Source organism: Cydia splendana, chromosome 20, assembly GCF_910591565.1.
Source record: "Cydia splendana chromosome 20, ilCydSple1.2, whole genome shotgun sequence".
Classification (NCBI taxonomy): domain Eukaryota; kingdom Metazoa; phylum Arthropoda; class Insecta; order Lepidoptera; family Tortricidae; genus Cydia; species Cydia splendana.
The window spans coordinates 3,335,309-3,363,102 of record NC_085979.1 but is presented as its reverse complement, the minus strand read 5'-3'; the positions used below and the strand labels follow the sequence as shown (position 1 = coordinate 3,363,102).

At 36.6% G+C, this 27,794-nt stretch overlaps 3 protein-coding genes across 5 annotated transcripts in view; 1 reads left to right on the top strand and 2 right to left on the bottom strand.

Annotated features, from left to right (window-relative positions):
• The window catches only part of LOC134800663 (zinc finger protein OZF-like), a 208,160-nt gene that overhangs the window by 19,478 nt on the left and 160,888 nt on the right, over positions 1–27,794 (top strand). The gene's annotated exons all lie outside the window — the stretch shown is intronic.
• On the bottom strand, positions 5,218–8,930 carry LOC134800890 (uncharacterized). Of its 2 annotated transcripts, XM_063773428.1 has the most exons (4): positions 8,299–8,927; positions 7,868–8,100; positions 7,109–7,175; positions 5,218–6,418 (listed from the first exon to the last, which is right to left on the bottom strand). In XM_063773428.1, exons 1-4 carry the CDS (start codon positions 8,726–8,728, stop codon positions 5,286–5,288), a joined length of 1,863 nt encoding a protein of 620 aa, XP_063629498.1. In that variant the 5' UTR covers positions 8,729–8,927; the 3' UTR covers positions 5,218–5,285. The 2 variants fall into 2 exon arrangements, with proteins under 2 accessions (XP_063629498.1, XP_063629499.1); XM_063773429.1 differs by lacking the exon at positions 5,218–6,418 and having other exon boundaries at positions 7,101–7,175; positions 8,299–8,930.
• Positions 10,263–17,686, bottom strand: LOC134800889 (uncharacterized). 2 transcript variants are annotated; one of them, XM_063773426.1, is made up of 6 exons: positions 17,166–17,686; positions 16,650–16,733; positions 15,662–15,733; positions 15,405–15,554; positions 14,281–14,427; positions 10,263–10,816 (listed from the first exon to the last, which is right to left on the bottom strand). In XM_063773426.1, the coding sequence occupies exons 1-6, from the start codon at positions 17,446–17,448 to the stop codon at positions 10,335–10,337; spliced, it is 1,218 nt and encodes a 405-aa protein (XP_063629496.1). In that variant the 5' UTR covers positions 17,449–17,686; the 3' UTR covers positions 10,263–10,334. The 2 variants fall into 2 exon arrangements, with proteins under 2 accessions (XP_063629496.1, XP_063629497.1); XM_063773427.1 differs by having other exon boundaries at positions 14,281–14,424.

The following is a 27,794-nucleotide window of genomic DNA, read 5'->3' as shown; positions in this document are numbered from 1 at the left end:
TTGCTAGGCCTACATGAATAAAGTATATTTTGATTGATTGATTGATTGAGTTCGGTCGGGTCTGGCATCGAGTCTGCTCGAGGGACTATGCTATACAAATGGATCGCTAGCTTTTTGTCCGGTGGACGCATATGAGCCGTATATACTCTAAATCATAATTAGATTCCAAAAAAAGTAAGACAATGTTGCCACTTTTTACTAGTGAGTCTTGTATTTATGTAAAAATAAGTAAATAAAAGTACTTTTTTAAATCGTAGGAGTAAAATTACCAATAAATAAATTATCTTAGCGTATTTATTTATAAAAAGGAATTCACTATTTTACAAACAAATTATAGAAGTGGCAACATTTTGCACTTTTTGAGGTGGGGAAAAAATGATAAACTCGAGACAGCGTAACGCGTAACGCGATCACGTGACCGTAATGTTTAGATGACCTCTCATTTAAATGGCATTTAAATCAATAAAGAAAAACTCAATGACATTACATGAAAAAGGTTCTAATTTACGGGTTGAAATACGAGGGTCTCACAGTTACATTCTAACTTTATATCACTCAAATATAATTCAATAAAGCTACATCTTGATGAAATCGCTAATAAAAGTGAACTCTAGTACTGGTGAATAAAACTCAAAATATCATGACCAAATATATTTAGATGCGAGGTCTGCAAGGTAACTTTACAATTTCTATTCGAATTTTAAACAATTAACGCTACAGATTTGAATTTCGAATTTTAAACAAACTCACTGACCAGCAATTTCGGAACTAAAGTTTTTCAATAGAAAGGAGGATGGGCCAATTATACATAGTGCTGCAGACATTTTGGACTAGTCATTGAGTTTTCACCTCTGTCGGCACTCCCGGAGTGCAACCCGTTGTTTTTTTTTTCAGTAGTTACCACCAACATTTTGTTAAATTTCAATACTAATTAATACAGAATAAATAGTATAGTATAAATATAGAGTGCTTTAATACATACTTAGAAGTCGATTAGTGTTTCAGTAAACTGCCTTAAAAGTGATCAAAAATATTAAAACAGTTTAACCGGTACAAGTGAAAAAACTAAAATGTGAATGTATCCATCCATCCATTTAGATTATTTTTCAAGTGATTTTATTAGGTAATTAAACAATTTATGCTTTAGTATTTTTGATAATTTTCAAGGCATTTTACTGAAATGAAACACTAATCAATCTATAATCATTTATTAAAGTATAAATTTATTTTAAAAAATTTGGCTGAGTACATACATTTTGGCTGGCGTGATGTTGATATTTGTATGAGAGTCAATTTTTTTTCGCCTTTTCGGTATTGGTTCCATAGTAAAAGTTGTTCAGTATGACCTACATATTAATTCCATAAATTATTGCAGGTGACTATAAAAAAGCAACCTGTATTTATACTGTTTTTATTTGTAACTAACAAAATTTTGGTGGTAACTACTGGGAAAAAAAATCCTAGTATAACTACTGGTACTACTGGTGGTAACCCACTGGTAAGAACTTGGTGGTAACTAGTGGGAATAACCCGATATCGAGAGCACTCTATCCTGAGTTTCGGCATGGGATCGGTACGGCTACCACCAATTTTAACATTGACAGATACGCTCGCGTCTACGTAAATTACTTTCTATACATCTCGCTTGCACTAATATGCGAGTACGAGCGAGATGCATAGATTCATTCATTCTTTTAAAATTATGGCTTCAGCCCATTGGGGCTATTTCGCCAGTGTCAAGGTCGTAGTAGCAGGGTAAAACGATTGAAATTGTACGGTTAGTACAAGACAGTGTACGGTGATTTAGCTCATGTAAAGCGATAGCGGGCTTTACAAGAAACACGTGGACAACCGGCCGTTGACTCCAAAATGATGGTTAAACGTGCTTCAAGATGAATTCTCCATTCACTGCACACTACCACATTAGTTTACTGTATAATAGGCTATCGATATTACACTTTAAACAATATTAATGAGCAAAAAACAAAGCAATTGATCCCGACGCGTGCCATCAAGATGGCGCTCAAACCGGAAGAGGATGCATAGAAAGTAAGTTACTTAGACGCGAGCGTATCTGTCAATGTCAAAACTGGTGGTAGTGCTTCGGAACAATTTAGTGAGATTCAATACCACGAAGACACAAGAACCGCCGACCATCCCAAACTCACAAACGATAAGCACGTATATATATAAAATGTAAGGGAGAGGGGGGGATGGGTCACAAATAATGTTCCTAAAATAAAACGCGAGCGTAACAGCGAGCGCGAAATTTTTTCGAAAGAAATAGCGCAATTTGATAGAAAATGGTACATTTTTATAGTTCTGTACTTCAAAACGGAACCCATATAGGATCACTTTGTTGTCCGTCCGGCCGTCTATCTGTCACAATCTCAATATAAAGGGTCTTGACATGACAGAGGGCGGCAAAATCGACAAATAATGCTTGTTATTTAAATTTTACAAATAGATAGGGGAGTGGCAAAATTCTGGTCAACCCTATCTGAACAGCAAATAAAATATTTTTTTGACCCAAATTTGTCACCCCCTAAAATCTGCCGCCCTAGGCTTCAGCCTACTCAGCCTAGTGGTAAATCCGGCACTGGTGAGACCCATGCGTGGGAGTGAAGAAGCATGACGAAGTGTGGTTGGAACTCTTGAGACATAAAAGGCACAGGCGTCATCGGGCTGGCAGCCTGGTCTCAAATCCAGAGGCTCAACAAACTCACACATGCGGCTTATGCGGCAAGAAGTGCCGTGCAGCGGTAGGCTTGTATAGCCATAGGCGGAAATGCATTGGCCGTCTCAACCGCTCTTGACACAGCGTTGCAACAATCATCCGTCAGGGATGCAGTGGCCATTGATGATATCTATGAAAAGGGACCTTATAGTCGATGGCGCTGACGCCATTATTGACTATGCTCCGATATAAAGGGGCCCACTGATTAACAGTCCGCCGGACGGTATCGGCCTGTCACTTGTTCGGAACTGTCAAAAATTTTGTTCTAACTGACAGGCCGTTACCGTCCGGCGGACTGTTAGTCAGTGGGCCCCTTAAAGAACATGCCGCACGGCGCTGTGCGGCGTAAGCGTCATCGACAATAAGGTCCATTTTCATAGGTAATGTCTCATTTACATTAAAATTTAATTCATAAAATATAATAAATATCAACATTAACAGTCATTTATCTATCCGGTAGATGGGACATGCATTGAGGTCCGATACTTACAAAAGGGATTATCAAGCCTCTCGCCAATTTCGGTAAGAAAACTGTTGGAGCTGTTTCTCAATCGGTGCATCTGAGATGCTGTGCGTTTTCTCATAATGGCGTAGAAATCATCCATTCGTGCCTCCGCATCCGCAAACATCCCCGAGGCACTGCAATCCGAGGCAGCCCCAACAGCATTCTGTACCACCATTCATTATAGGCACCCTAGGTACCGCTGGAGAGACGAAGTGCAGAAAGACCTTAGCGAACTCGGCGCCGTCGACCGGACAGAGTAGCATGGCGGTCTTTGGTGTCGGAGGCCAAGATCCACTTCGGGTCGTTGCGCCACAGCAGTAAGTAAGTAAGTATTCATTATTGAATTGGATGCGCAAATCAAATATAAAATATAGAAATATTATATATTTGGAAATATAAAGTTAAAGAGTAACTTTGTATTCAACTATAATTGATTGATGTATATCCTTAAATAAAACGTATTTTTCTATTCTACTTCTTTTCCTTATCATTGCTCCACACTCACTGAGGCATAGCACCCTCTCTATCGACCGTCCCGGGCTGTCACGTCGGCGACATGTTGTCGTCGTCGAGCGGCGCCACAGAGTAGACACAAGTACTGCGACGCACTCACACTAGGGTGTTTCATTTTTTCCAAATTATCGATTTTCATCTGACTGCTCGAATTCTTGTTCTAACTGATAAGAAAATATTATACGTTAAAATTTTTTTAAATCGGTAAACATTTAGAGGTTGCACAACTTCAACAAAGATTTTTCAAATAACCAACGACTCTACATCGGAGGGTAGAAAATGGTTTATGCGGCTACCATCAAAGCGGAGAGTAGTGTGATACTGAACCTTCTACATATAAATAAATTTTAAAATTAGTAGTAAACTTGGATTTTGGTTACTCGATAAATGTTCTAATTAAGATTTTCCAGTTTTTCCACCTGTTTCCAAAGGAAAAGTGCTTTTATCGTGTTTTAGACGCAAAATTCAGTTTTCTCATTCGATTTTAGTATCAGTTCATTATATTTTGTCATTTTAGAACATAGTTCATTTTCACGCAATGTATGGGGTTCTCACTCTACCTTTTCAACTTGTGCAACCTCTAAACGTTATTCGATTCTTTTGAAAATTGAAATAGATAGTTTTTAGTGTGGGGAGACTCCATTGGTGAGCAAAGTCAGGAAAAATATTACAACTTTTTTTTCTCCATACAAAAGTGAATCACCCTAACTCACACTACTTATATAGGGTGTTTAGTCACCTGCAATAATTTACGGGGTGTACTGAGCAACTTTTACTATGGGAGCAACCCCGAATCGCGAAAAAATAATTGACTATCCCATACATTTTGGTTGCTGATGTTGATATTTTGTATGGGAGTCAATTTTTTTTTGCGCGGTTTCGGGGTTGGTCCCATGGTAAAAATTTAGAGTGCATAACGATTTCGCTGCTAAGATACTGCTGGGTCTCTGAAAATAGTTGCGCGCTCGCGGCGAAATCGTTGCGCGCTAGCGGCGCACTCGCGTCGCTTTCAACTCGCTTGCAAATCGCTAGTGGGATAGGGCCATATAAATACAATGAAATAATACACAATATGTATTTCATATTATAAAGCCCCCTCCAGACTATGCGCGTGAATCGCGGGCGAAGCCGCGAACGGGAGTGTGGAGTCGATTTTCGCTGATTTGCGATCTTTGTCGCGGATCATCGCGAACCTGTGGTAAGTCCACAGACTACAAAGAGATCAGACCGCCAACTCGGGAACAAAGACTATGTACGTTAGACAAGTATATTTTATCTGTACTCCTAGTCATGTATGACGTTTCTTTTTTTTAAATTTTGAATTGATGCGTAGCAAAGGACGTAACGTATACAGCCAACCTTGCGTGACCAGCCCCCCCCCCGCCCCTCCTCCTTAGGAAATTAATACTTATAATTGATATAGTTCCCGGCATTTAAATTGAACACCGACTTATACAGTAAAATTGAGTCAGTGTTCAATTTAAATGCCGGGAACTACACTTGTCGCAATAATTTAAATAAAACACAATTTTATTTATTAAACGATTTATTCCTCAGTCTTTTCTTATATTTTAAAAAAGCTTTCTGCTGCATCGCAGGCAAAGTGCGGTTTTTTATCCGCACAATATCCGTTCCTTTTAATATTTTATTAATGTTATTGCACCAATTTGTAATCGAGAACTTTACTGTCACGGAAATAAAATATGACAAAATTTCACGGTGTGTGGTACATTTAAAGAAACTAAATGGATTGTTGAACAAAATTTTTTCCATAATTTTGGCCGTCAGATTTAATTCATGGGCTCGGTGTTCCAAGAATCCGTTTGTTTCTTTAATAATTGTACCGAAACACCGAACAGCACCTCTGGATGGGTAAGTAAGGCGTTTCGTGGCGGCATCATACTCTCTTTGATGAATCCATTTGTGGATTGCGCCTTCTTTAGTAGTAAGGCTTTTTCTGCAACTGTCACATTGATTATTATATTTCTGCATTGTTTTTGTTACCACCCATCCAGCAGTGTACGCTCGCGAATGGAGAACATTTAGTTGCTCCCGTTGGGCCTCTTCTACAGTATCTTCTACATCTCCTACTTTGGGATGACCCGGCTCGACCCTAGCAGTTTCACTATCTTCAAATAATGATTTTAAATTAATTATTTGGTCTGCCGAGTCATCCTCACAATTATAAGCGTCACCATGAAACTTTATCATTCTAGTAATCAATAATGATTTAAAGGTGTTCTTGAAACTGTGGCAGTTGGGGTCGTTGTTCCTATAATTATAGGCCCTGACTTGGCCAAAGAAGTTTTCAATTGGATCTGAATTGAAGAACCTTGGGCGCATTATTGTCATATTTTTGCTCTTAAAAAACTGCCACAGCTTCATGAATGTTTTTACCGTGGCAATAAAGTTTTTTAAGGAAGGCACGGATTTCGGATTTCCCTTGGAATCTACATATTTAATTTTTTCCAGTTTCTCGATGCTCTCCGGCCAAAATTCATGGTGCTTAGATTTTTCTGTCACTGCACAGCGTAGCTCTTTTCCTTTCTTTTGTGAATAGGTTGCTGATCCGTTGATGCTATCAAACAATTTATCAAAGAACAAAACTGTTTCAGCAGTGTTTCTTAATGTTTCACTCACAGGTCTGCCGTCCGCATAGTGAGCTAAAAACAAGAAAATGACCATATTTGTTTATTTTATGCATAATAGATTTGTGAAGTTCAAGTAGGTACTTTATCATCAATAGTATTCACTATCTATACCTATTGTTCTATCTTCATAAATTTCATTTCATTCCCTGCAGCACTTTATAGCAACAGACAGACAAATATTTTCGCATATAATATAAGTAGGGATTCGTGTTCTGAGTCTTCTCGGTCTACCGGATATTAATCTAGATATGTACCTATATACCGGGTGTGGCCTGTAATATGAGCAAAAAATTAAACTGTAGGCTGTACTCCTCATACTGACCAACATTTGTTCAGCGACTTTAAAAAATAACTTGTGGTTTGATTTCTAATACACTTTAAAGTTTATTCTAAGACGCAATGTATTGCGAATTTTGTTATGTTTAAGGCGTGACAAGCAACGTCTATCACAATGATATGGCGCGGCGATGGCGTCCATTGAAGATAATATTTATTTTGTATGAAAAATAGGGAGTCAAAATACTTCATAATTTTTAAAAGTTGTTGAACAAAAGTGTCACCGTTTAAGGAGTAGAGTCTATGTTTTAATTATTTGCTCATGTTACAGGCCACACCCAGTATAACTATATTTTTACTCTTGCATTCTACAAATGGGTACCTAACTATTTATGTTAGTGAAAAGGAGAAAAATTAATTACTTACAGAAGTTGGCTGTGTAAGATAGAGCCGAAGACAGTGTGTAACTAAATACTTTTACACAGTTCTTGACCTGAAAAGAAATATATATTTCAGTACTCAATATGTAATATATCGTTAATATATTAAAATACCAATAACCAAACTATATTTTAGCGGATAAAATGCAGCAATGTGAATGTAGTATAAATTACTTGAGTATTAGGATATAAAATCATTAAAATATTCCAACTGGTCATAACATTCTCAATGCATCTATAGGCTGATTATAAGGACGGAACCATTTACTACAGTACATAGGTAAAGCATATGCTAGTTGATTGTATAAGAAAATCTTTAGTTATACTAGATTTCACACATTGAGAGGGTATCGACTGTCAAGTGAGTCAGTGACGCCCTCATTATTGTGTTTTCTAATAAACCAATCCATTTGTCTATAATCCAGTAAGTGTAAGTATATATATTAAAATTGTAGCCCTATTGATTTCACCAACTTTTGTTCATTATAATCATTATTGTCTCATAGCTTTATTTTGCTACATCATCTAAATGGCAAATGGTGGCCACTTTTTTCCGTTCAAGTGATGAAGTCAAAAGTAAGTAACATATAAAACTATATCACAGATTAATTATTGTGGGATAAGTAGGACAACACTAATATATACTTATTTATACAGAAATTAATTGGTTTATTAGAAAACACAAACCCCCTAATGAGGGCGTCACTTGACGCTCTGCGCAGTCTTAGTAAAAATCGGCACCAACCTTCATCTTTTTAATTTTTTCAGGTATCACATGCTGGTCATTTAACTTATGCAGCATTCTTGTTTCCATATTATTGCAGTCCGTTTCGTATACATCCACGATGTCTCTCCATGTGGATAATTTTCCTTCAAAGGAAATGTCTTTATTCAAAAAATTATTTCTCAATCCTTTAATAAGATGAGGAGGGTCGAATATAACCATCAGTTTGACTTCGTTTATTGTTACTGTGCCATCTAAAAAAAACACAGAAAATTAAAAAAACACTTCAAATATCACACCTTTGAAATATCTTATTCTATTTTCGAGTTACAACTGTTTTACGATGGCTTTGCAATGATCTGCCCCGCGCTATGGTAAAAAAAATTAAGCCTTGAAGAATTATTTAACATACATCAATTCAAAGTGTTATTAAACCTATAAGTACTACTAACCTGGTTCCTGATTTGTCAGTAATTGGTCACGCGCTGTGTCAGCCTTCAGGCAATTTAGAGCCGCTTGGAAAGCTGACCCTTGGTCGCAAATAAGGGATATCGGCTTTAACCCGCATCCTACAACCGCTGTGATAATATCCACGAGTATACTTTTTAATTCTGTGCCTTTAGTAGCGCCTTGGCAAAAATAAAAGGCTATTGGCTGCTGCCACTTGTGGACAGCTCCTCTCAACATAAACACGAGGGCATGATCAGCGAAATCATTTTTTCTCTCGCCAAGCTCTACTAACCCATTAATTTTATCTTTGTTTTTGTCATAAGACAAGCCAGCCTCTAAAGACATTTCGTCAAATATGACTGAACACAGTTTTTTTTTGTAGCTCCATTTTTCGGTCTGAAATTTAAATACATAGATAAGCGTTAAAAACATTTAACTAAATGTATATATATAAATAAAACTAAATTATATCTAAGATCCCTTAATAAATCTAAAATTCAACACAATATGAAACTACTAAATAAACCGCCAGTGAAAAGGTACCTATCACACTTGCTGCGTTCAATTTCGATGGACAGCCAAGAATGACTCACAGCGCGGGTCAAGGTCCCTTTTAAATTACAATTATTACTAGTGGCTCTGTGAGCTGTAGACCTCGCGAGCAGAGCTTGAAATAACATGGTGCTAAGAGCTTTAAATACACCGTGTTTTTTTTTATTTCCGTTAATTTCAAGGGTGCATTCCTGAGCTTAAATCAAGTAACTTTCTCAAAGACACCGATGTTCTAATTAAGTCCATTTCGGAGATAATCCATAATTTATTTTTTTACTATAAGGCCTCTACAAGCGTGTACACTTGCCTTAGGGCCGGCTTACATATTGATTAGTGTTTAGAATGAGTTCATACATTTGCTACTAAACTTAAGTACAATCTCGGTCGATTGAGGTACGAAATGACATTGATATGTCACAGATTTCAATTGTTTGGTTGAGTTAAATGTAATGCCCGTGTTACAACAACGCTATATGCTACATTTAATTACTTTTTAAACAAAAAAAAAACAAAAAAGAAAACAAAAAAAAAAATTTTTTTTTGAAAATTAACTATGCCATTTAGTTCTTATAAACGTACTTAACTATACCCCGAAGTTAACGGAATTCAATAAAAACACGGTGTATAGTAAATTAAAGAAAAACAATACGAAATTTATGTGTAAAAAAATACAAAAAGTTATAATATCCCAGCATACAATTACTGGGGATCGAACCCAGACCCTCTGTACAAACAGAAAAAGCGAACGTTTACAAACTGAGCCAAATAGTTCTTAGATGGGTTGACGAAATTTAGCTACTCCTTCTCAAATTAAAATTAGTTAAAATTAAATATCTAAATACCGACTAAACCAGCGATAATTTTTTTCTGCATTTTTTGCTATTAACTCTGTAAACATGTTTCAAAAAGAAAAAAGTCTTATGATATCGATACGACTATTTGTTTAGGCGCCAGGTATCACGACTCCGCCATTTTTAAAAATTTCTAAAAACCGGATTGACAAAAAAAATGTATTTAGTCATAAAATTCGGTCACAAAATTTCACGAGAATCGGTTAAGAATTGCGACCTGTAGAGGAGAACATCCGGACATACGAAAGCAAAATGCCCGAGTCAAAACGTAGACCTTCGCTTCGCTTCGGTCAACAATGAAACTCTATAATTTTCAACAAAATGAAAACAATATTCCTTTTATTAAAATATATTTAAAACCGGGTCCAACGCGATTTTTTTTTACTAGGACATCAGTTAGCTGCGACCACGACCACTGAAACCTGTGTCGAAACGTCGGAAATTAAGGTTACACAATAAATTCGCGTAAGACCAGGTCTTAACTGTTTTAATATGTGATCAAAATACGAAAGTTCAAATTTAATATGCCTTTTTTGCTTTAGTTTTTTTTTTACAATCTTCGCAATGTATTTTTTATTAAAAATTATGATTTCATGATATTGTTTAACTCAGTTATCAATTACTTAATGTAGATCCTAAGATTTTATGACGTAGATACATACCTCTCTTCTTATTACTTCAAATACTTGAGGACAAATCCCAGACTCGATCTTAAGTCCTGCAACCATTTTATTTAGAGTCGATCGCGACGGCAGGATAAAAATTTTGTGCAGGAACCTATAGCACTTAGGGCTTTGTTTCATTATCGACAGTGCTATTAGTTTTTCTTCCAATGAAAATCGACGCCCTTTCTTATTTTTATTGCAAAGGTTGATTTGCATTTTCAAAATAGTTTTCGCATACGGATTCATGTCTTTTGTCAATTCTTGAAAGGATTTCTCTTTGTTGAATTTCAAGGCCCTCTTAGCCCTGTGGTAAAAATCTGCCTGACGTTTAGATTTTTTATATTCGTCGTATATCATTCGGCCCGTTGGTGTCAGGTTCATTAATTTCCCAATCAATCGTTTCCTCTGCTTCTGTGGCCTTTTCGCACTTTGAACTTTAACTTCAACAACACCTGAAAAATATAAGCATTTAATTTAATTTAGGAAATTTTTATGTGGACACTTACTAGTGTCCGACCGAAGGTTCGGTTTCGGTTTCGGTTTCGGCCAGTTTCGGCCAAAAAATCATGTTTCGGCTGTAGTTTCGGTTTCGGCCAAAAAACGGCCGAACCTTTCGGCCGGGCCGAAACTTACGAAATGGTACTTCGTACTATGAAACTAAACTATGTGACAAAGACCAAAAGTTGGGGAATAAGTAGGACAACAATATTAATATGTACCTACATAATATACTGATTCATGTATAGGTACAGTAATTAATTGGTTTATTATCAAAACAATTCTACTAATGAGGGCGCCACTAGACGCAGTCTTAAGAGGCTGTTAATACCTATAGCACGCACACTGTCTAATTGTATCGGAGTAAATGAAATAGCACTGTCGCATGTTACTGGGCCTGGGCAAAGGAATAATAAGAAAACTCATCATCTTCCTCGCGTAATCCCGGAATTTTTGCCACGGCTCATGGGAGCCTGGGGTCCAATTGACAACTAATCCCAAGAATTGGCGTAGGCACTAGTTTTTACGAAAGCGACTGCCATCAGACTGACCTTCGAACCCAGAGAGTAAACTAGGCCTTATCGGGACTAGTAGTAGTACGTAAGAGTTTACTACTACTACTAGTACTACTACTACTACTAGTCCGGCTTCCTCACGATGTTTTTCCTTCACCGAAAAGCAAATAGTAAATATCAAATGATATTTCGTATACCTATAAGTTCCGAAAAACTCATTGGTACGAGCCGGGGTTTATACCTGCGACCTTCGGATTGAAAGTCGCACGCTCTTACCGCTAGGCCACCAGCGCTCAAGGAAATATCTCGCTTTTTAATACAATGGACGTTGGTTGGAGTTTGTGCTCAACTACTTATCCTGAACCCTGAAGCACGGCTTTGACTTCGCATGAAAGTTCGCCTCACTGGGGTACTTCGGACTTTTAGGCCCAGGTGAAGATCGGTACCCGGCCTTGCGATATTTTAACAAAAAATTTCGCGCTCGCTGCGCTCGCGTTTTTGTTTTGGTTGACCCTGTATCTACATGTTTACTTGACTGGTGAATGAATAGAGTTAGACTAAGAAAATTCTGCAATTATTTTGATAGCATACGCAGTGCAACTAGTGCAAATGTTATTTATACGTAATAATTTCATAGAAGTTTTGACGTTTATAATAACACTTGCACTGCGTGTGTTGTCAAAATCGTTGCAGAATCATCTTGGTCTAACTCTAGTAATTTTCTTAAAAAACTGCTAAAGTAACGTCAATTTCAAGGACATTGGGTGTTGACAGCTCCATAATATGTGTGTAAAAGCGGTTTTATGACATTTTTTTAACGATTTTAACAAGTCTACAAAAGGTTCGGTTTCGGTTTCGGCCGAAACTAGAGCCAAAGCCGAACATTCGGTTTCGGTTTCGGTTTCGGCAAAAAAACATGTTTCGGTCGGACACTAACACTTACTTAATCCAAAATCCTTCCTAAATCGTAAAGAACCGTATTCCGGATAGTATGGGTTCTGGGCCATGTCGCGTCCCGAAGTAACTTATATATCATTAGATATAGTGCATAGCCTATATCGAAATGCTAGGAACACAATTTTTGGCTCCGTAACTTTGTTTAGACTAGTTGGGAGGTGAACATATCAAAAGTCCCCGGCTGTAGCCCCGGTGCTGGGGGGTAGAGGGGGGTAAGCAGGTCTAATTTTTCGGTTTTTCACTGATATCTTGGAAACTTTGCGTCTTAGCGACATCCCCCCCCAAACAAATGATACCAAACACGGCCTATCAGCTTCACTAATGTAGATATCAAGATAAAATTGAAAGCCCTAAAATAAACTTTCAAGAGCGGATATCTCAAAAACTATTTAAGATATCGAAAAACTTGACTTAATAAAACTTGTAAAAAGAATTATCAGCTTTTAGTTTGTCTTAGTAGTCATGTCGCTAAGACGCAAAGTTTCCAAGATATAAGTGAAAAACCGAAAAATGAGACCTTCTTTTCCCCCTCTACCCCCAGCACCGGGGCTACGGCCGGGGACTTTTGATATGTTCACCTCCTAACTAGTCCAAACAAAGTTACGGAGTCAAAAATTGTGTTCCTAGCATTTCCCTCTATACCTTCTTATTGCTTGGCCTATGTAATTTATCTGTAAAATATTGAAACATTGTATTCATACTTTTCAAATGACAGATTCAGTTTTTTTTTAACATTTTAAAATGTTTGACTTTGGCCATAATTCAATTTAAATGGAAATCGTTACCGCCGCGCGCTACAAATTATTATTCACAAAAAATATATGAGTGCCTATTATAAAGTGATACTTTTTAGAATGAGGAATAAATGAGCTAAATTGTCCAATATTTTATTTAGTATAAATCACTACACTGTGATTGTAAAGGCCAAAATTGTCCTAAAAATACATATAATATTCATTTTTTGTGCAAAATTCAGTTTATTTGTATGAAAAGGTATAACGATTATTTCAAAAATGAATTCCTCGTCTCTAAATTATACAAAAATGATATATAACTTGCCCTTATTGCTAATAAAATGAAGAAATATAGCATAGATTAGACCTGGGGAGCCGACTATTTCCCCTCTCCCCTTCTTTTGGGTATACGGTATGATTTCGTTGCTACCGGGCCAAATTAGCGCATTCTCCTTCTTCCTCGCGTTATCCCGGCATTTTGCCACGGCTCATGGGAGCCTGGGGTCCGCTTGACAACTAATCCCATGATTTGACGTAGGCACTAGTTTTTACGAAAGCGACTGCCATCTGACCTTCCAACCCAGAGGGGAAACTAGGCCTTATTGGGATTAGTCCGGTTTCCTCACGATGTTTTTCCTTCACCGAAAAGCGACTGGCAAATATCAAATGATATTTCGTACATAAGTTCCGAAATACTCATTAAAAAAAATTAACCAAATTAGCCCATTATTTGGTAATAAGAGTATGCAAGGCATCTAACACAATAATAAAACGTCTATGAACAGAAATGGGAGACATATTTTATAAGATTTGACAATATCCTTGAAGAATCTTCAGACATAAACGGCAATTAAGCCACCAGTGTTGGGTTGCCTATAATCATATGCCCACTTTGATTAACAATGAAACTATTTTTCCGTGAATGTACTCGTAAACCCCTATCCGTTAGTATGCGATTCATTAATGGACGCACCATGGCCCAAATCGGGACACGGTTCTTTGTAACTGCGTTTAGTAAGACTCTGACTGCACTAACTAGAACCATTTGTTTAGTTAGGATGCCAGTTAGGACGATTGAATTAGTGTGTAAAGCGTTTTTATATGTTTTCCGAGCAAAACTCAATCTCCCAGGTACTTTATACTTAATTGTACTACAATGTACAAATTGCGGCTAAAATATCAAATATAAATATTGTCAAGGTAAATACTAACTTTGAACTTGAGACTGTTCCCTTGGTGAATTGGTAGAGGTAACCTCCTCAACCGCAACACATTCTGGAATATTTGCTTCTGGCAAAATCTGCTGCTCTTCAGCATTTGATTGTTTGATTGCAGCTTCAGCAGTTGTTACAAAGACTGCTGAAACAGAAATAACAATTATGAAACAATCAGTCTCACACATATGGATCATGCCTCAGTTCTAGCAGGCTCGCACGGGGCATACTCTAGTTAGACTTACACATGATGATCGTTATTCAAGAATTTCGAGACCTGAACAGGTAAAACTTAGTTTCATTAAAATTACTAGTTACACAAATTGACTTCTGAAATTATTAAATTTCCATTCACTTAGTATGGAAAATGGTAACGAAATAGGAATATAAACCTTGGGGCTTTTTTTCTCCTATTAGAACAGAGAGACTTCGTGATTCTGAGCACTTAAAATAGAATGACACATTTATTTGATTTGATTTTTCATTACTCAGTGACTATCATCATATTCATAACGCGAAAGACAGAGTGAGATAACCCTATAATGGGCATAAGAGTGTTAGAAATTGTGTAAAATTGAACTCTATCACATTGTAATAAAGTTTCAAATGATAGTGGGGAATAGGTATATTGCCTTTGCTTTAAAAATGATTAAGTTTAAGTACTATTTTATGTAAACACTGTCATTGCCATACAATAACATAAAATATTGCCATTGCTTTAAAAATGATTAAGTACTATTATATGTACTGTCACTGCCATACAATAACACAAAATAAGTTTTTGGCCAAAATTTCATTTTTGGTACAAGCTTTTATCGCCGACTGTACTTTTTTTTCCACAAGCAACGAATACTCATCGAGACAATTCTAAGAACCCCAAACACAATTAGGTTTCGTTGTTTTATCACGGAGTTCCTATGGCCACCTCCGGTCTCCATCATCAGATCACCTCGATGACACCATAATATTGCATTGTCACCCGACTTACATATGTATGTAAAATTTCAGCTCAATCGGAAACCGGTAAGTGGATCAAATTTAACTTGCAAGATTTGATTACACACAGACAACGGTCAGGTGAAAGTAAATAAAAGCTTGTAAAAATGATAAGAATTCACTAACCTTCATTGTGTGACTGTACACTAGGTGAAATACAAGCTGTAACCTTCTCAGCTACAACAAGTTCTGTAATAAAGCTGCTGCATAGTTCGGGCATGGTCTCCTTTTCAATGTCTGAAGTTGTCGGGACAGGTTCTGTGGCTATAGAAACGGCTGTAACATAAAATAGCACTTTAATTTTTTTTTATAAGATTTACTAATAACTTGTGATAATATTAAAATACATAGGAAATAGTGTCATATTCATTTATTTAGCTTACCCATAGTCTGTTTTGGTGTATGGCCCACTGCGGTTGATTTAACCCCCGATGTGGATGGAATGGCAGGAGACGCTAAAACAGAAATACATAATAAACACATTAAAACCGTTGAAAATTATTGTTAATAAGGGCTTATAATTATTATAAAATATCTTCCAAAGGACCTACACAGTGCACATTGCTACAAATTTGTTATGGGTAGTTACGGAAATACTTCTATGGGATAACTTTGGCTTTTCTTATATACATGCGTAATTAAAATGTACGTATATTGGTAAGGCATGTAGGTCCTTCCTCTGACAGTTTTGTTTCCTTATTGGAAATATTACTGTGGTAGGGTAGAGTGGTAAAATAAATTCATTGCCTTCCAAAACGGAGTTATTTAGAAAAAGTATATTTGAAATGGCGCCAAATTTTTTAATAAAATTCCTATTGAACTAAGAAATACAGATGACATGATTAGTTTCAAAAGTAAGTTATTTAAATTTTTAGATAACAAAGCATATTATGTATAAATAGATTTTAATTAACTTTTAAATGATAATTTTGGATGATAAATATTTAATAACATATAATTATAGTGTATGTGAATTTTTGTTAGATGATTTTGATAATTAATGGTAACTGCGCACAGCATGCAGTCACAGTCCATAAATGAAAAATTGTATGCCTTACGGCACAACATAGTGATACAGTGATGTATATGGGACCTGTACTTATGTTTGACAAATAAATACTTTTGACTTTTTTTTACTTTTGTGGTGATATTTTATAAAAAAAAATATTGCCCATGGAAACACTAGCCATGCCTGACCTTAATACAAGAAATTGATTCTTTACATTGCTTGCAGATCTAAGTACCATTAATGAAATATATATGTGCATAATAATATTAATAATGTCTTTGATAAGAAGGCATTAATTTGCACCTAAAATGTAATTGAGTATCTATCATGGCTATCATGCATTTCAGAAAAATTAAACAAACCTTTTTGAGGCACTTGTTGACAGTATGTGTGGTCGTCATGTGATTTACGAACATATGCATGTTCTTTCAGCGGATCCATGTTTTCTAAAATTGATAACAAAATATTATTTTTAAATAACTAAAGTGAAATGTGGTATTATTTATCTACAAATTCTGCATGGTGTTTTTTTAGGATTGGGAAATTTCTATATAAATAAAATAATTAATAAAAGACTGCAACACTTGCCAATGATATCTTTACCCAAAGAAGTACAAAAATGCTAAGCTAAAATTAACACACAAGTGTTAAGATATTAATATCGATCGCATGAAATAATTATCTTACTAGAAACATATGCTCTTATTACAGGAATAAACAAACACTTTGTATTACCTACACATAATAAAATCACCATGCCGTGATTCATGAGTCATCAATTGCATAGAAGTTTATGACATTATCTTTTATGGTCGTAAATGATACGAATTAGATTAGACTGATTTATTATATCACTTCTTATCATTTTCTACACTTACCGGCATTTTCATGAGATGGGATCCCACTGTTAATCTCATCTTGACTGAATAACGAAGGATAAGCCTTCGCGTTGAGACGCCGTGTCGATGCCGAAACAAACCGCTGTTCGAAGTGTTTCTCACAAATAAAAGCTTTTCGAACTTGCTCCGGCGACATATTTCCAAAACCATTTGTTTCCAAACACTTCAACCACATAATGAGTCTTTTCTCAGTACTAGGAAAACGGTACAAAGTAAAAGCGTCCTTTCGCAGAGTTTTACACACACAGCACTGATAATACATTTTGCACAATGCATAAATGCTTGCAGAACTGGGTGATGGATGAATCACAAATAAAGCGGAGAGGATAAGTACAAGAACTTCACTCGATCAACACTTTATTGCAATTGAAAATAATTTAAACTGTTCAAAGTTTTCAACAAACATGGGCGACAACCACTGACAACTGACGTTTAGGCGACGATCGGCCAATCAGAGCGCGGCAAGTTGTCAGTATCATCTAAAAGCAACATGGCGCTATCGTACACATTCCGTTGTACGTAGATTAACAGCCGTGGGTAAGTCCTGTGAACTAATTCTTGTAAATTTGTAGCTGGTAACATTTAGATGACAGTCCATTTGGCGCCATAGGTGAGATGATGAAAAAGAAGATGGTGGCTGAAAGAACTAGTTTGTGCAATCAGAAATCAGAAATTTATTTGCTAAAAACATGGTCATTACAAAGGTATTTGAACACAACAGAAGTATTGAGTTTCACATGCTTTGTCAGTAAAGACATGCAAATAATATAAACACTTATTCTAGTATAACTAAACTATTTTTACGAAACCATAATCAATACATTTAATTACATAGATACTTAATAGCTACGGGCAATTTCATTTCTCTTCAGGAATTCGTTAACAGAATAGAAGCATTCTTCTAGCAACCATTGTGAAAGTTTTCTTTTCAGGCCGCGTAGCCAAGATGCCAATCGCTTACTTACGCTCTGTAGCGATCGAAACGCAACTGTCACTGTCACACTAATATGGAAGAGTGATAGAGAGACATAATGCTTTTCGTTGTCGAAGCGATAGCGATTGTAACCTTGGCTAGGCCGGCAGTTCCCTTTAACACATTCGACACCGCGTACCCGACTCTCGGGCACTCGTAAACTTTACTCAGATGCCGGCATGCCCGCTAGTCGGGCAAGAGCTATAAACCTACACGCGACGCCGAAGTGCCCGACAGGCGGGCAAGCATTGCATCTTCACTACCTCAGGGCTGCCACTGCCACTAACAGAAAAAATTGTAAGTCTTCTGATTATTATGTGGTCGAAAAGTTGGTACAGTTGATTATTATATTTTATTACTTCACTTTGTATTTTTATTTATATACTTTACCTAATGCGATTACAAAATAAAAATTCTTATTAGTTTGTTACGTGAAATTGCATACACGGGTATGTATCAATAGGAGTTTTTTCGTAAATCGTACAACCTAATTTGTGTTTACGAATATTTAGTAAGTATAGGTATACATCTATTTCATGAGTACTCATAGGATGATTTTTGTGAAACAAAATTCGGAGAAAAATAAACCTAGAAATTCAACTAAGTACCTAACAACATTCTAACTTCTAAGCGGCAGTTCTCAGAAAAAGACAATAGGTCAGTCATCATAAAACAGCACTGCACTGCAACTGCGTGGAAGCAAAACGTAACAAGTAGCTTTGAATAGTTACGATAATTAGTACGTTCGTACACATACATACAATAAAGTCGCAACTTCTTTGACAAAAGAATCTAGTTACTGTGATCATACACTTAACCTTGGAGATGAAAATGAAAAATGAATAATCGTTTATTGGTCACAATCATTGTGTTACAAATTGAGAAAGGGTTGGGACCTCCTAGTAAGTATATCAATACTTGTGACAGGAGACCCCGCTCTTAACTTAACCTTGGAGATGTTGTTTACCATCCCTTATCTATTTGAAGTTTGCGACCCGGGTTTTTTTTCAACTCGGTCTCGGTGTAAAATTGCAATCGGAGCCATTCCGTAATGGTTTGTGATGTGCTTCGGACGTTGTTGTGTTGTGTTAATTTTCATTTTCACAGCCCTGAGCGTCCGCCGCTTGCCCGACTAGCGGGTTCGCGGCGTGCGGCATTGAGTTGCACGTCGTTGCCCGACTAGCGAGTACTGTCGGTTTCTGGGGTATTGTTTGAAATTTTGCCTGGTTGCGAAAGGGTTAAAGACAAGTTTTTGAGACTATTCGGTAGAGCATTAAATAATCTGATGGCCATCGGATAGCAACTGTTCTTAAATAATTTCGTTTTTATTCTAAAGCCCCCTCCAGACTATGCGCGTGAATCGCGGGCGAAGCCGCAAACGCGAGTGTGGAGTCGATTTCGCTGTCTGCGAACATCGACGCCACACTCGCGTTCGCGGCTTCGCGCACGAGTGTGGAGGGGGCTTAAAGTCTAAGTGGATAAAGTGTGTAGAACCTAGTGATGTGCCGAGAGTAAAATACCATTACCGGTATTTTACCACTTGGGAATATTACCAGTAAATTACCATTCTTCCCGGTAATATTCCCAAAAGCGGGTAATATACTCGTTGAACGCTACGCGTAATTGAACGCTTACGTTATAATTAAATTAATTTAAAACATGTAGAAATGCCTTAATTATCTTTACGTCTCTTCCACTCGTAGCTTCAGCTATCTCTTTCACTCAATCTTAGCAGAGTTGCGAAGCAATGTAGTATTACCCTGTATCCCGTATAGCCCAGTGGCTATAACCGCAAAAATTAAAGTTCGTCAATTGCGGAGGTTTTCCTGTCACTAAAATAAATAAAGTAAGTAAAATAAATACAAAAAAAAAATATGTCGAATACCGATGGTCTCAAAGGCGGTGGGCGCGTGGGGGTAGTACGATAATGTATTACTTCACAGCTAAACCAGTATGCTACCATTGCTACCAGTGCATGAAATAAAGATTAGGACTCGTCAACCATACTAGTGCCTACTATACTTCAGTACTAAATGTTTAAAAGAACTAATTGCTATTTTTAACTCAAGGGAGCGATATGAAAGTAAAAAGAAACCGTTTAAATCTTTATTCAAGTCAAACTAGGCCGGCTTCAACCCTACATATCTGACCTGAGAAGATTTAGCCCTATATGGGACCGGCAACAAACTCAGAGGGACAAATCTTTTCAAAATAAGTTAAAACAACACATAACACATCATTTCTTTATTTCACAAAAGTAAGCTTCTAATGAAACATAAGAAATCAAAATAACACTTGAAATAGAACAGTTAGCTAAATGGTTAAAGAACGCGGGATTCTATAAGCTATCAGAATAATCCTTCAGGTATAAACCTTCAGGAACGTAGCGAGTTAGGCACGAGGTTGGCTAACGAGTACGTCCGATCTCTAGCGCGGTCCGATCAAGAAGAACTACCAGCGGCGGAGCCTCTCCGCTCCCGCCTCAGTCAAGTTGGCAAACCTGCTCGACCAGTCTACCAACTTACCGACAAAAACGCCAACTCGTGCCTACGCTCACTCGAGAGAAACCTCTCGACGTTCCAAAGCCTTCTACCTGTCATCTCAGTTCAACAACACGCCAATAGATGGCGTTACTCTCTACGCGCCTTTATTTCAACAATGCGCCAATAGACGGAGTTACTCTCTACACAACTTTATTTATTTTGTTACAACCAAATAATACGTAGCTCAACATTGCTAATCGATTTTATACAAGCGTCTAAAATAATGAACTATAACGCTGCAATACGTCTTTCTGGTGTCAGAGTCCGACATATATACATATATATATATATATATATATATATACTCGCTCAAAATAAGAATATTATTAAATCAATGTTATTAAGCTATAAAAAATTACCACTTAACATAAAAAACAGTGTCAATGTACTACACCTTACCTACTTATAAACATAATAATAATGTGATGATTATTATTAAATCAATGTGATTTTTACATTTTCGTTTTAGTTTTACTAAAATTCTGGTATTATTCATTGAGTGGTTTTGACTGGAACTGGTTTTGACTATGCCCACTTGCCCAGACAAGGGGAATAGTTCCTAGTAATATTGGTAAAATACCGAGTAACATTGGGAAAATTACCAGTAGTATTGGGAATTTACTAGAAAAGTAAACCTATGTTGATTTTTTGCACTTCGTATGATGCATTTGTTGACAAGTAATGATTTAATGTAAAACAACTTATGTTGACATTTACTTAATTTGAACCGTAAATTACTGATTCTGGGGAAAATTACCGGTAATATTACTGGGAATTTTCCCACCTTGGGTATTTTACTGGTAACGGCACATCACTAGTAGAACTTGATTCCTGGATCCTGAAAAGCTGATTAACTAGAGCTAAGTATTAGACTATATAGGTTTAGATAACCGTCACAGTAAAAGTTCTGATCATAGAACACGAATACAGGTAAATGGGATCCCAAGTGCAGTGTATATCATATTCATTGTTGTGTTATACTGAAGCTATAACCTGGAGTTAACCTTGTCTATACTTAGTGCTTATATTTCATTCTATCAACAGGCGGGGAAATAATCTTCAGGCACCAGTGGGAAATTATCATTTAGTATCGAAGCAGATCATAGACCACCAAGCGGTAACTGGACGTTCAGGTAGGACTTGGAAATTATAATGATCACCGCCAATATGTTAACGCCAAACCTAGGTTGATAGTAAATTAATATTCTAGTAAGAACCGATATCCATAATACAATGATAAAGATAGTTAAACTTTGACCTTATCTTTGCTCTTGGCGTCAATCTTGACTCCGCGTTCGCGGCTTCGCGCCGCGATTCGCGCACGAGTCTGGAGCGGGCTCTACAAAAAAGCACAGTATTGTCTGTTCCAGACGTTCTCGGCTAGCGAGCAGCATCTCGCCACTCGCTCGTCCTGCGGGACACACGCCGGCACGACACCGGGCACACATCGTGCACGCGCGTGCAAAATATCGGTATACTATAATAGCGGATCATATATCCGATAACTTGCGGAACTACTTTGGGTTTTTCACTGGAATGCGTTGTTCTTAGGTGTATGGTTTTTCAATAGGGAGTATTACTGCAATGTTCTGCCGCCAGAGTGCAGCACTAATTTGTTTAGTAAACCATAGAGTAACTTATACATACTAGGCCTTAAACAATTTTTTGACAAGTTTTCACTATGACATTGATGCACCAAGGCGGTTTGTTTACACGTGGCCTACCGCGAAACGTGAAAATCGGGATTTCTTTATCTGCCTCTCTATCGATCGAATAAGCAAGAGTAGGGGTCACAAAACCGTGCGTATTTTAGAAAACCGGTTTTTCGGTTTTTGTGAAACAGCAAAACCGGGTTTCCGGTTTTTTCGGTGAATTCGATTTTACATAAAATAATTTCTAAAACAAGCAAGTATTTTTAGGATCAATTCTTTAATAATTCTTCCACAACATTTCTATTTACTTCATCTTTACCAATACCACCAAATTTCCTCAATAAAGACTTTAACTATTCTAAAACGAAATGCCTAAGTAAAATATTGCATGACAACGGTGTTGATACTGTTGATATATAGGCCAATCAAATTAGATAAAAAAAGCGTTTTGAGGAATTAATTGCCAGCAAGCCAGACATCATTTTAATACCTTCATTTGGTCCTAAATGCGTATAATCCGAGTTTGCTCCATCCCAGGAGGTGTGGATAAATTTTGATAAAACCACTCGATGTAGAAGGAATCCACCATCAATTACAACGTCACTACCAGCAAGGTTGTGGTGGATTAGACACGGGTGAAAAAAAAATTCGGGTTATTCCCACTAGTTACTACCAAGTTCTTACCAGTGGTAACTACTGGGAATTTTTTTCCCACCTTTTACCACTGGTAACTACTGGGAAAAAAAATTCCCACTAGTTACCACCAACTCGGCTTGGTGGTAACTACTGGGAATTTTTATTCCCAGTAGTTACCACTGGTAAAAGGTGGGAATTTTTATTACCAGTAGTTACCACCAAAATATTGTTAGAATTCAATACTAATAAAAACAGTATAAATAGTATAGTATAAATGTAGCGTGCTGTAATAAACAATTGTGTCAGTTAGTGATTCAGTAAACTGCTTTAAAAGTGATCAAAAATATTAAAACAATTTTGCCGGTATAAGTGTAAAAGCTAAAATAGAATAGTCTCATTCTAGTTAAGTAGAAATTAACTTATTATCCGGACTAAATTTATCTTATTAACTGTAAATTGAATTACATATTTATACAAACGAACAAACAAATCAGTCAAAAACCGACAGAACTGATTTCGTTTTATTATTTACCGCTACTTCATTTCGTTCTATTATAACACGACGCAAACCTGGAATATGTAGGTATTCATAATTTGTATTCAGGCTAAATAATAAAGGGCATGGTTGTTATTAAAACCGCTTAGGGCGCGCTTCGGATGGGCTGATTGCTCGAACTAACCAGCATAGGCTCGCATTCCAATTACGCTCGGGTAGTACATCGCTCGGTCATGTTACGCTGGTTGGCTCGATTGCTTAAACACCCACGCTAGCGGGATGTTAATAACACTCTATCAGAGGGACATCAGGTAGTACTATTCATACACTTCTTTTTTTGTATTTAACTTTTATTCTTTTGGAAAATATGTTTATTGGAAGAACGTGTAAGACGTAAGTAATTAAAATCACATAAAACGACTTTAAATTGAGTACGACGAAGGCGCAAGAGGACGTTTCGCATACCTAATATTCACATCCTGTGTGAAGTAAAACTGTCCCTCGCCCTCGTTTAATATAAATGCAACACGCCCGTAACATGACCGAGCGATGTACTACCCGAGCGTAATTGGAATGCGAGCCTATGCTGGTTAGTTCGAACAATCAGCCCATCCGAAGCGCGCCCTAAGCGGTTTTAATAACAACCATGCCCTTTAGTTATTTAGCCTGAGTACAAATTATAAATACCTACATATTCCAGGTTTGCGTCGTGTTATAATAGAACGAAATGAAGTAGCGGTAAATAATAAAATGAAATCAGTTCTGTCGGTTTTTGACTGATTTGTTTGTTCGTTTGTATAAATATGTAATTCAATTTACAGTTAATAAGATAAATTTAGTCCGGATAATAAGCTAATTTCTACTTAACTAGAATGAGACTCTTCTATTTTAGTTTATACACTTATACCGGCAAAATTGTTTTAATATTTTTGATCACTTTTAAAGGAGTTTACTGAATCACTAACTGACACAATTGTTTATTACAGCACGCTACATTTATACTATACTATTTATACTGTTTTTATTAGTATTGAATTCTATCAATATTTTGGTGGTAACTACTGGGAATAAAAATTCCCACCTTTTACCAGTGGTAACCACTGGGAATAAAAATTCCGAGTAGTTACCACCAAGCCGAGTTGGTGGTAACTAGTGGGATTTTTTTTTCCAGTAGTTACCAGTGGTAAAAGGTGGGAAAAAAATTCCCAGTAGTTACCACTGGTAAGAACTTGGTGGTAACTAGTGGGAATAACCCAAAAATTCGGAGGTTAACACGATTATACCAAAAAAAATAAAACAAAGGGGCGGCCATATTTTACAATCTTTGACGAATGACGAATTCATATATAGGTATCTTTCGGATCCTCAGATGTCCATTTTTATCATGATCAGAGTAAATTTTCCGTTAGTCGTACCGTTTTTGAACTACAAGCAAAAAACTGAAAAAGAGCAAAATTTTTTACACAACTCCTGGAATGGAGCTAACTCGGATTACACTAATTTAGTACCAAGTGAAGGTATTAAGACGATTTCCAGCTTGCTGGGAAGTAATTCGTGGAAAAAATCTAATTTGATTGGTCCCTCAGTCATGATGAGACGACAAAGAAGTAGAAAACTATACGTGGTAAATATCGCGAGATTGACTATTATTACAATTACTCCAATATACAATGTTAACTAGAGATCAATGAGCGTTACTACTAGAGGGAACTACAACGTTATAAACTAGGGAAATTAAGGGATATTTAGTGAAAATAGTAAGCTGTTTATTTATTTATACAATTAGTGCGTATAATGAATGGTATCGTTCTAAATATTAAACACTGAAGTGCTTGTTGCTCATCAAAATAAATAAACTATGTATATAAAACTGCAAAATCGAAATTCTCGAAAAAGCCGGTTTTATTAAAGTTAAAACCCGGTTTTTGCAATTGGCTGTAAACCCGGTTTTTTCGATTTCGGTGAAACCGGGTTTGTGACGCCTAAGCAAGAGTGATAGAGAGGCAGAAACCGAACTTTCGATTGTCGTGTTTCGCGGTAGGCCCATAGACCTATATAATAGGGACAAGACATATTGTTCTATACGTACAATTGCTTATAGAAATAGCACCCATTTTGACGGCACACACATAAATATATATCTATCTCGTTTTTACTCAGCACTGTAACCCATAGCAAAAAAAGGTGACAGTATTTCAGTACGGACATAAAGTGTTCCATGAAAATACGTAAATACCTAATGCGGCCGAAAATCCGCCATGTTTAGTCACGCAAATGTCATTGTCTGTCAGTTCAGCAGGTACTTGTCCTGTCAAAAAGTCGTGGTGAAAATTAAAATTATTAATTATCTTTCAATATTTTGCTTGTGATTGAAAATAATTGAAGCCAAATGTGAATAATTACGTCGCGAATATGCCAGTGTGTAGTGTATTAGGGTGCGGCATAAGAAAACCACCAAATCAGTCATCTTTAACCATACACAGGTACGCTATAATTTACATGAAAAATATTGGTTATTGTTAATGTTCCTGGGAAATTTAAGGATGTTTCACATTATAAATAGCAAGGTTCTTCTGTGCAGTTATAGATCATGAAGTGATTGGATTTATTTAACTATATTTTTACGCTTAAATAATGTAAACATTTCAGCTAGGGTTGTACTTTATTTATCGACTTTGATATCGATATATTATGATTGCCTATTTATATTTTCTTATTTTATCATGCTACCCCGCTTCAAACCAACTAAATTATCTTAATTTAATAATTAAATCATTTTTATAGCTTACCAAGAAATGAACATAAAAAGAAAGAGCTGGAGATGGAGACCCTGACCGACTCTCGGGAGCACTCGGGTCCGTGGGGTCGTTACTCCACAAGCTGCCCTGCGGGCTTTTTTATATCATTATTATAGTTTTTTTTATATAATTCGACATTAAGAGACCATATACATATAGTTGTAATTTATAAAATGGTTAATGTATTGTTATTATTTTGACGTATAAAAATGCCCTTGTGGCCTATTTGCTGAATAAATGTTGAAGAAGTTGAAGAGCGGAAGTCATTCCTTATTTTTGTAATAAAAAAATGTTCTGAAGGTGTTTTGTTTTTTTTCACCCGTCGCTTAATAAGCTTGAATTTTGTATCGCTCTCACTTATAGATACGGCGCACCAAGGTCGAGGTGCAGTGCGGTAGTGTGTTACAGACTTCAGGGTTAGCAACACAACAAAATTGATTGTAATAGAGAGGTAAAGTCCAAGAAAAACACGTACACTTATTCTGACATCCAAAACAGATGGCGCTGTACTGCGCCATGTGTTTTGCGGTCACTAAGTTGTCAAACGTCAACTTTTGAAAATCAGTGTTACCGCAAAAATCGCAATATGTATTGAGTAGTACAGCGTCATCTCGTTTACCTGTCAAATTTGAAGCACGAAATTGTCCTAGACTCCACACATCTTACTAAATCAAAGTATCTTTTCACATAACAATATACTAATAAAGAATTTTTATTTATTTACTTACTTCCTATTAAAACATAAACTCCACAAATAATACATACTTAGTATTTTAAATAAAATGAGCCGAGAACGTTAAAAAGGTATCGATGTATCGATAAAACCTAGTAACAGTAAAAATCTTCTGGGCAGCACTAAAACCGCCATGTTTAGTTCTAAGATGACGTCACAGTGGCACGCATTATTCGTTGACGTTTCACTTCCATAGGTTTCATATTTCAGTGGGTAGGCCATGTGATTGACGTGACGTGTGATGTGTCATTGATGATGTCAATGAGGTTTGTTTACTGTATGTGCTAAAGGTGCCACCTACGCAGAGCTTTGCCTAATATTCCCTATTGTTGGTAGATTTTGGCGGCCCGTGGCGGCCATTTTGTTTTGGTGACAGTTACTTATGCCAAATCATCATGGCAAGTTACACGATATTGAACAGCACGTTCAAATGATAAAGTTGGGTCCCCTTGTTGGACATAATTATTGAAAGTCATAATGTAATGATTGTCATATTATCATTAGTCATAATTCTGAAACCGTTAACTATTCAGGATTTTAAGGTTATCCTATAGATAGGTTAGGTAAGTTTTGTTTTATAGCAATCCTGAAAAGTTACGCGTTTCTGAGAAAAAAACAATTTATGACTAACGAAAACAATACATTATGTCTAAAAACTTTATGGAAAACAATAGAGACCCGATAAAACTTTATTAGCAGAATAGAATGAGTGTTTGTTAGTGCGCATTTTACGGTAGACGTGGTGGCCCTTCGCAGTCGACTCCGGACCCGTGCAAC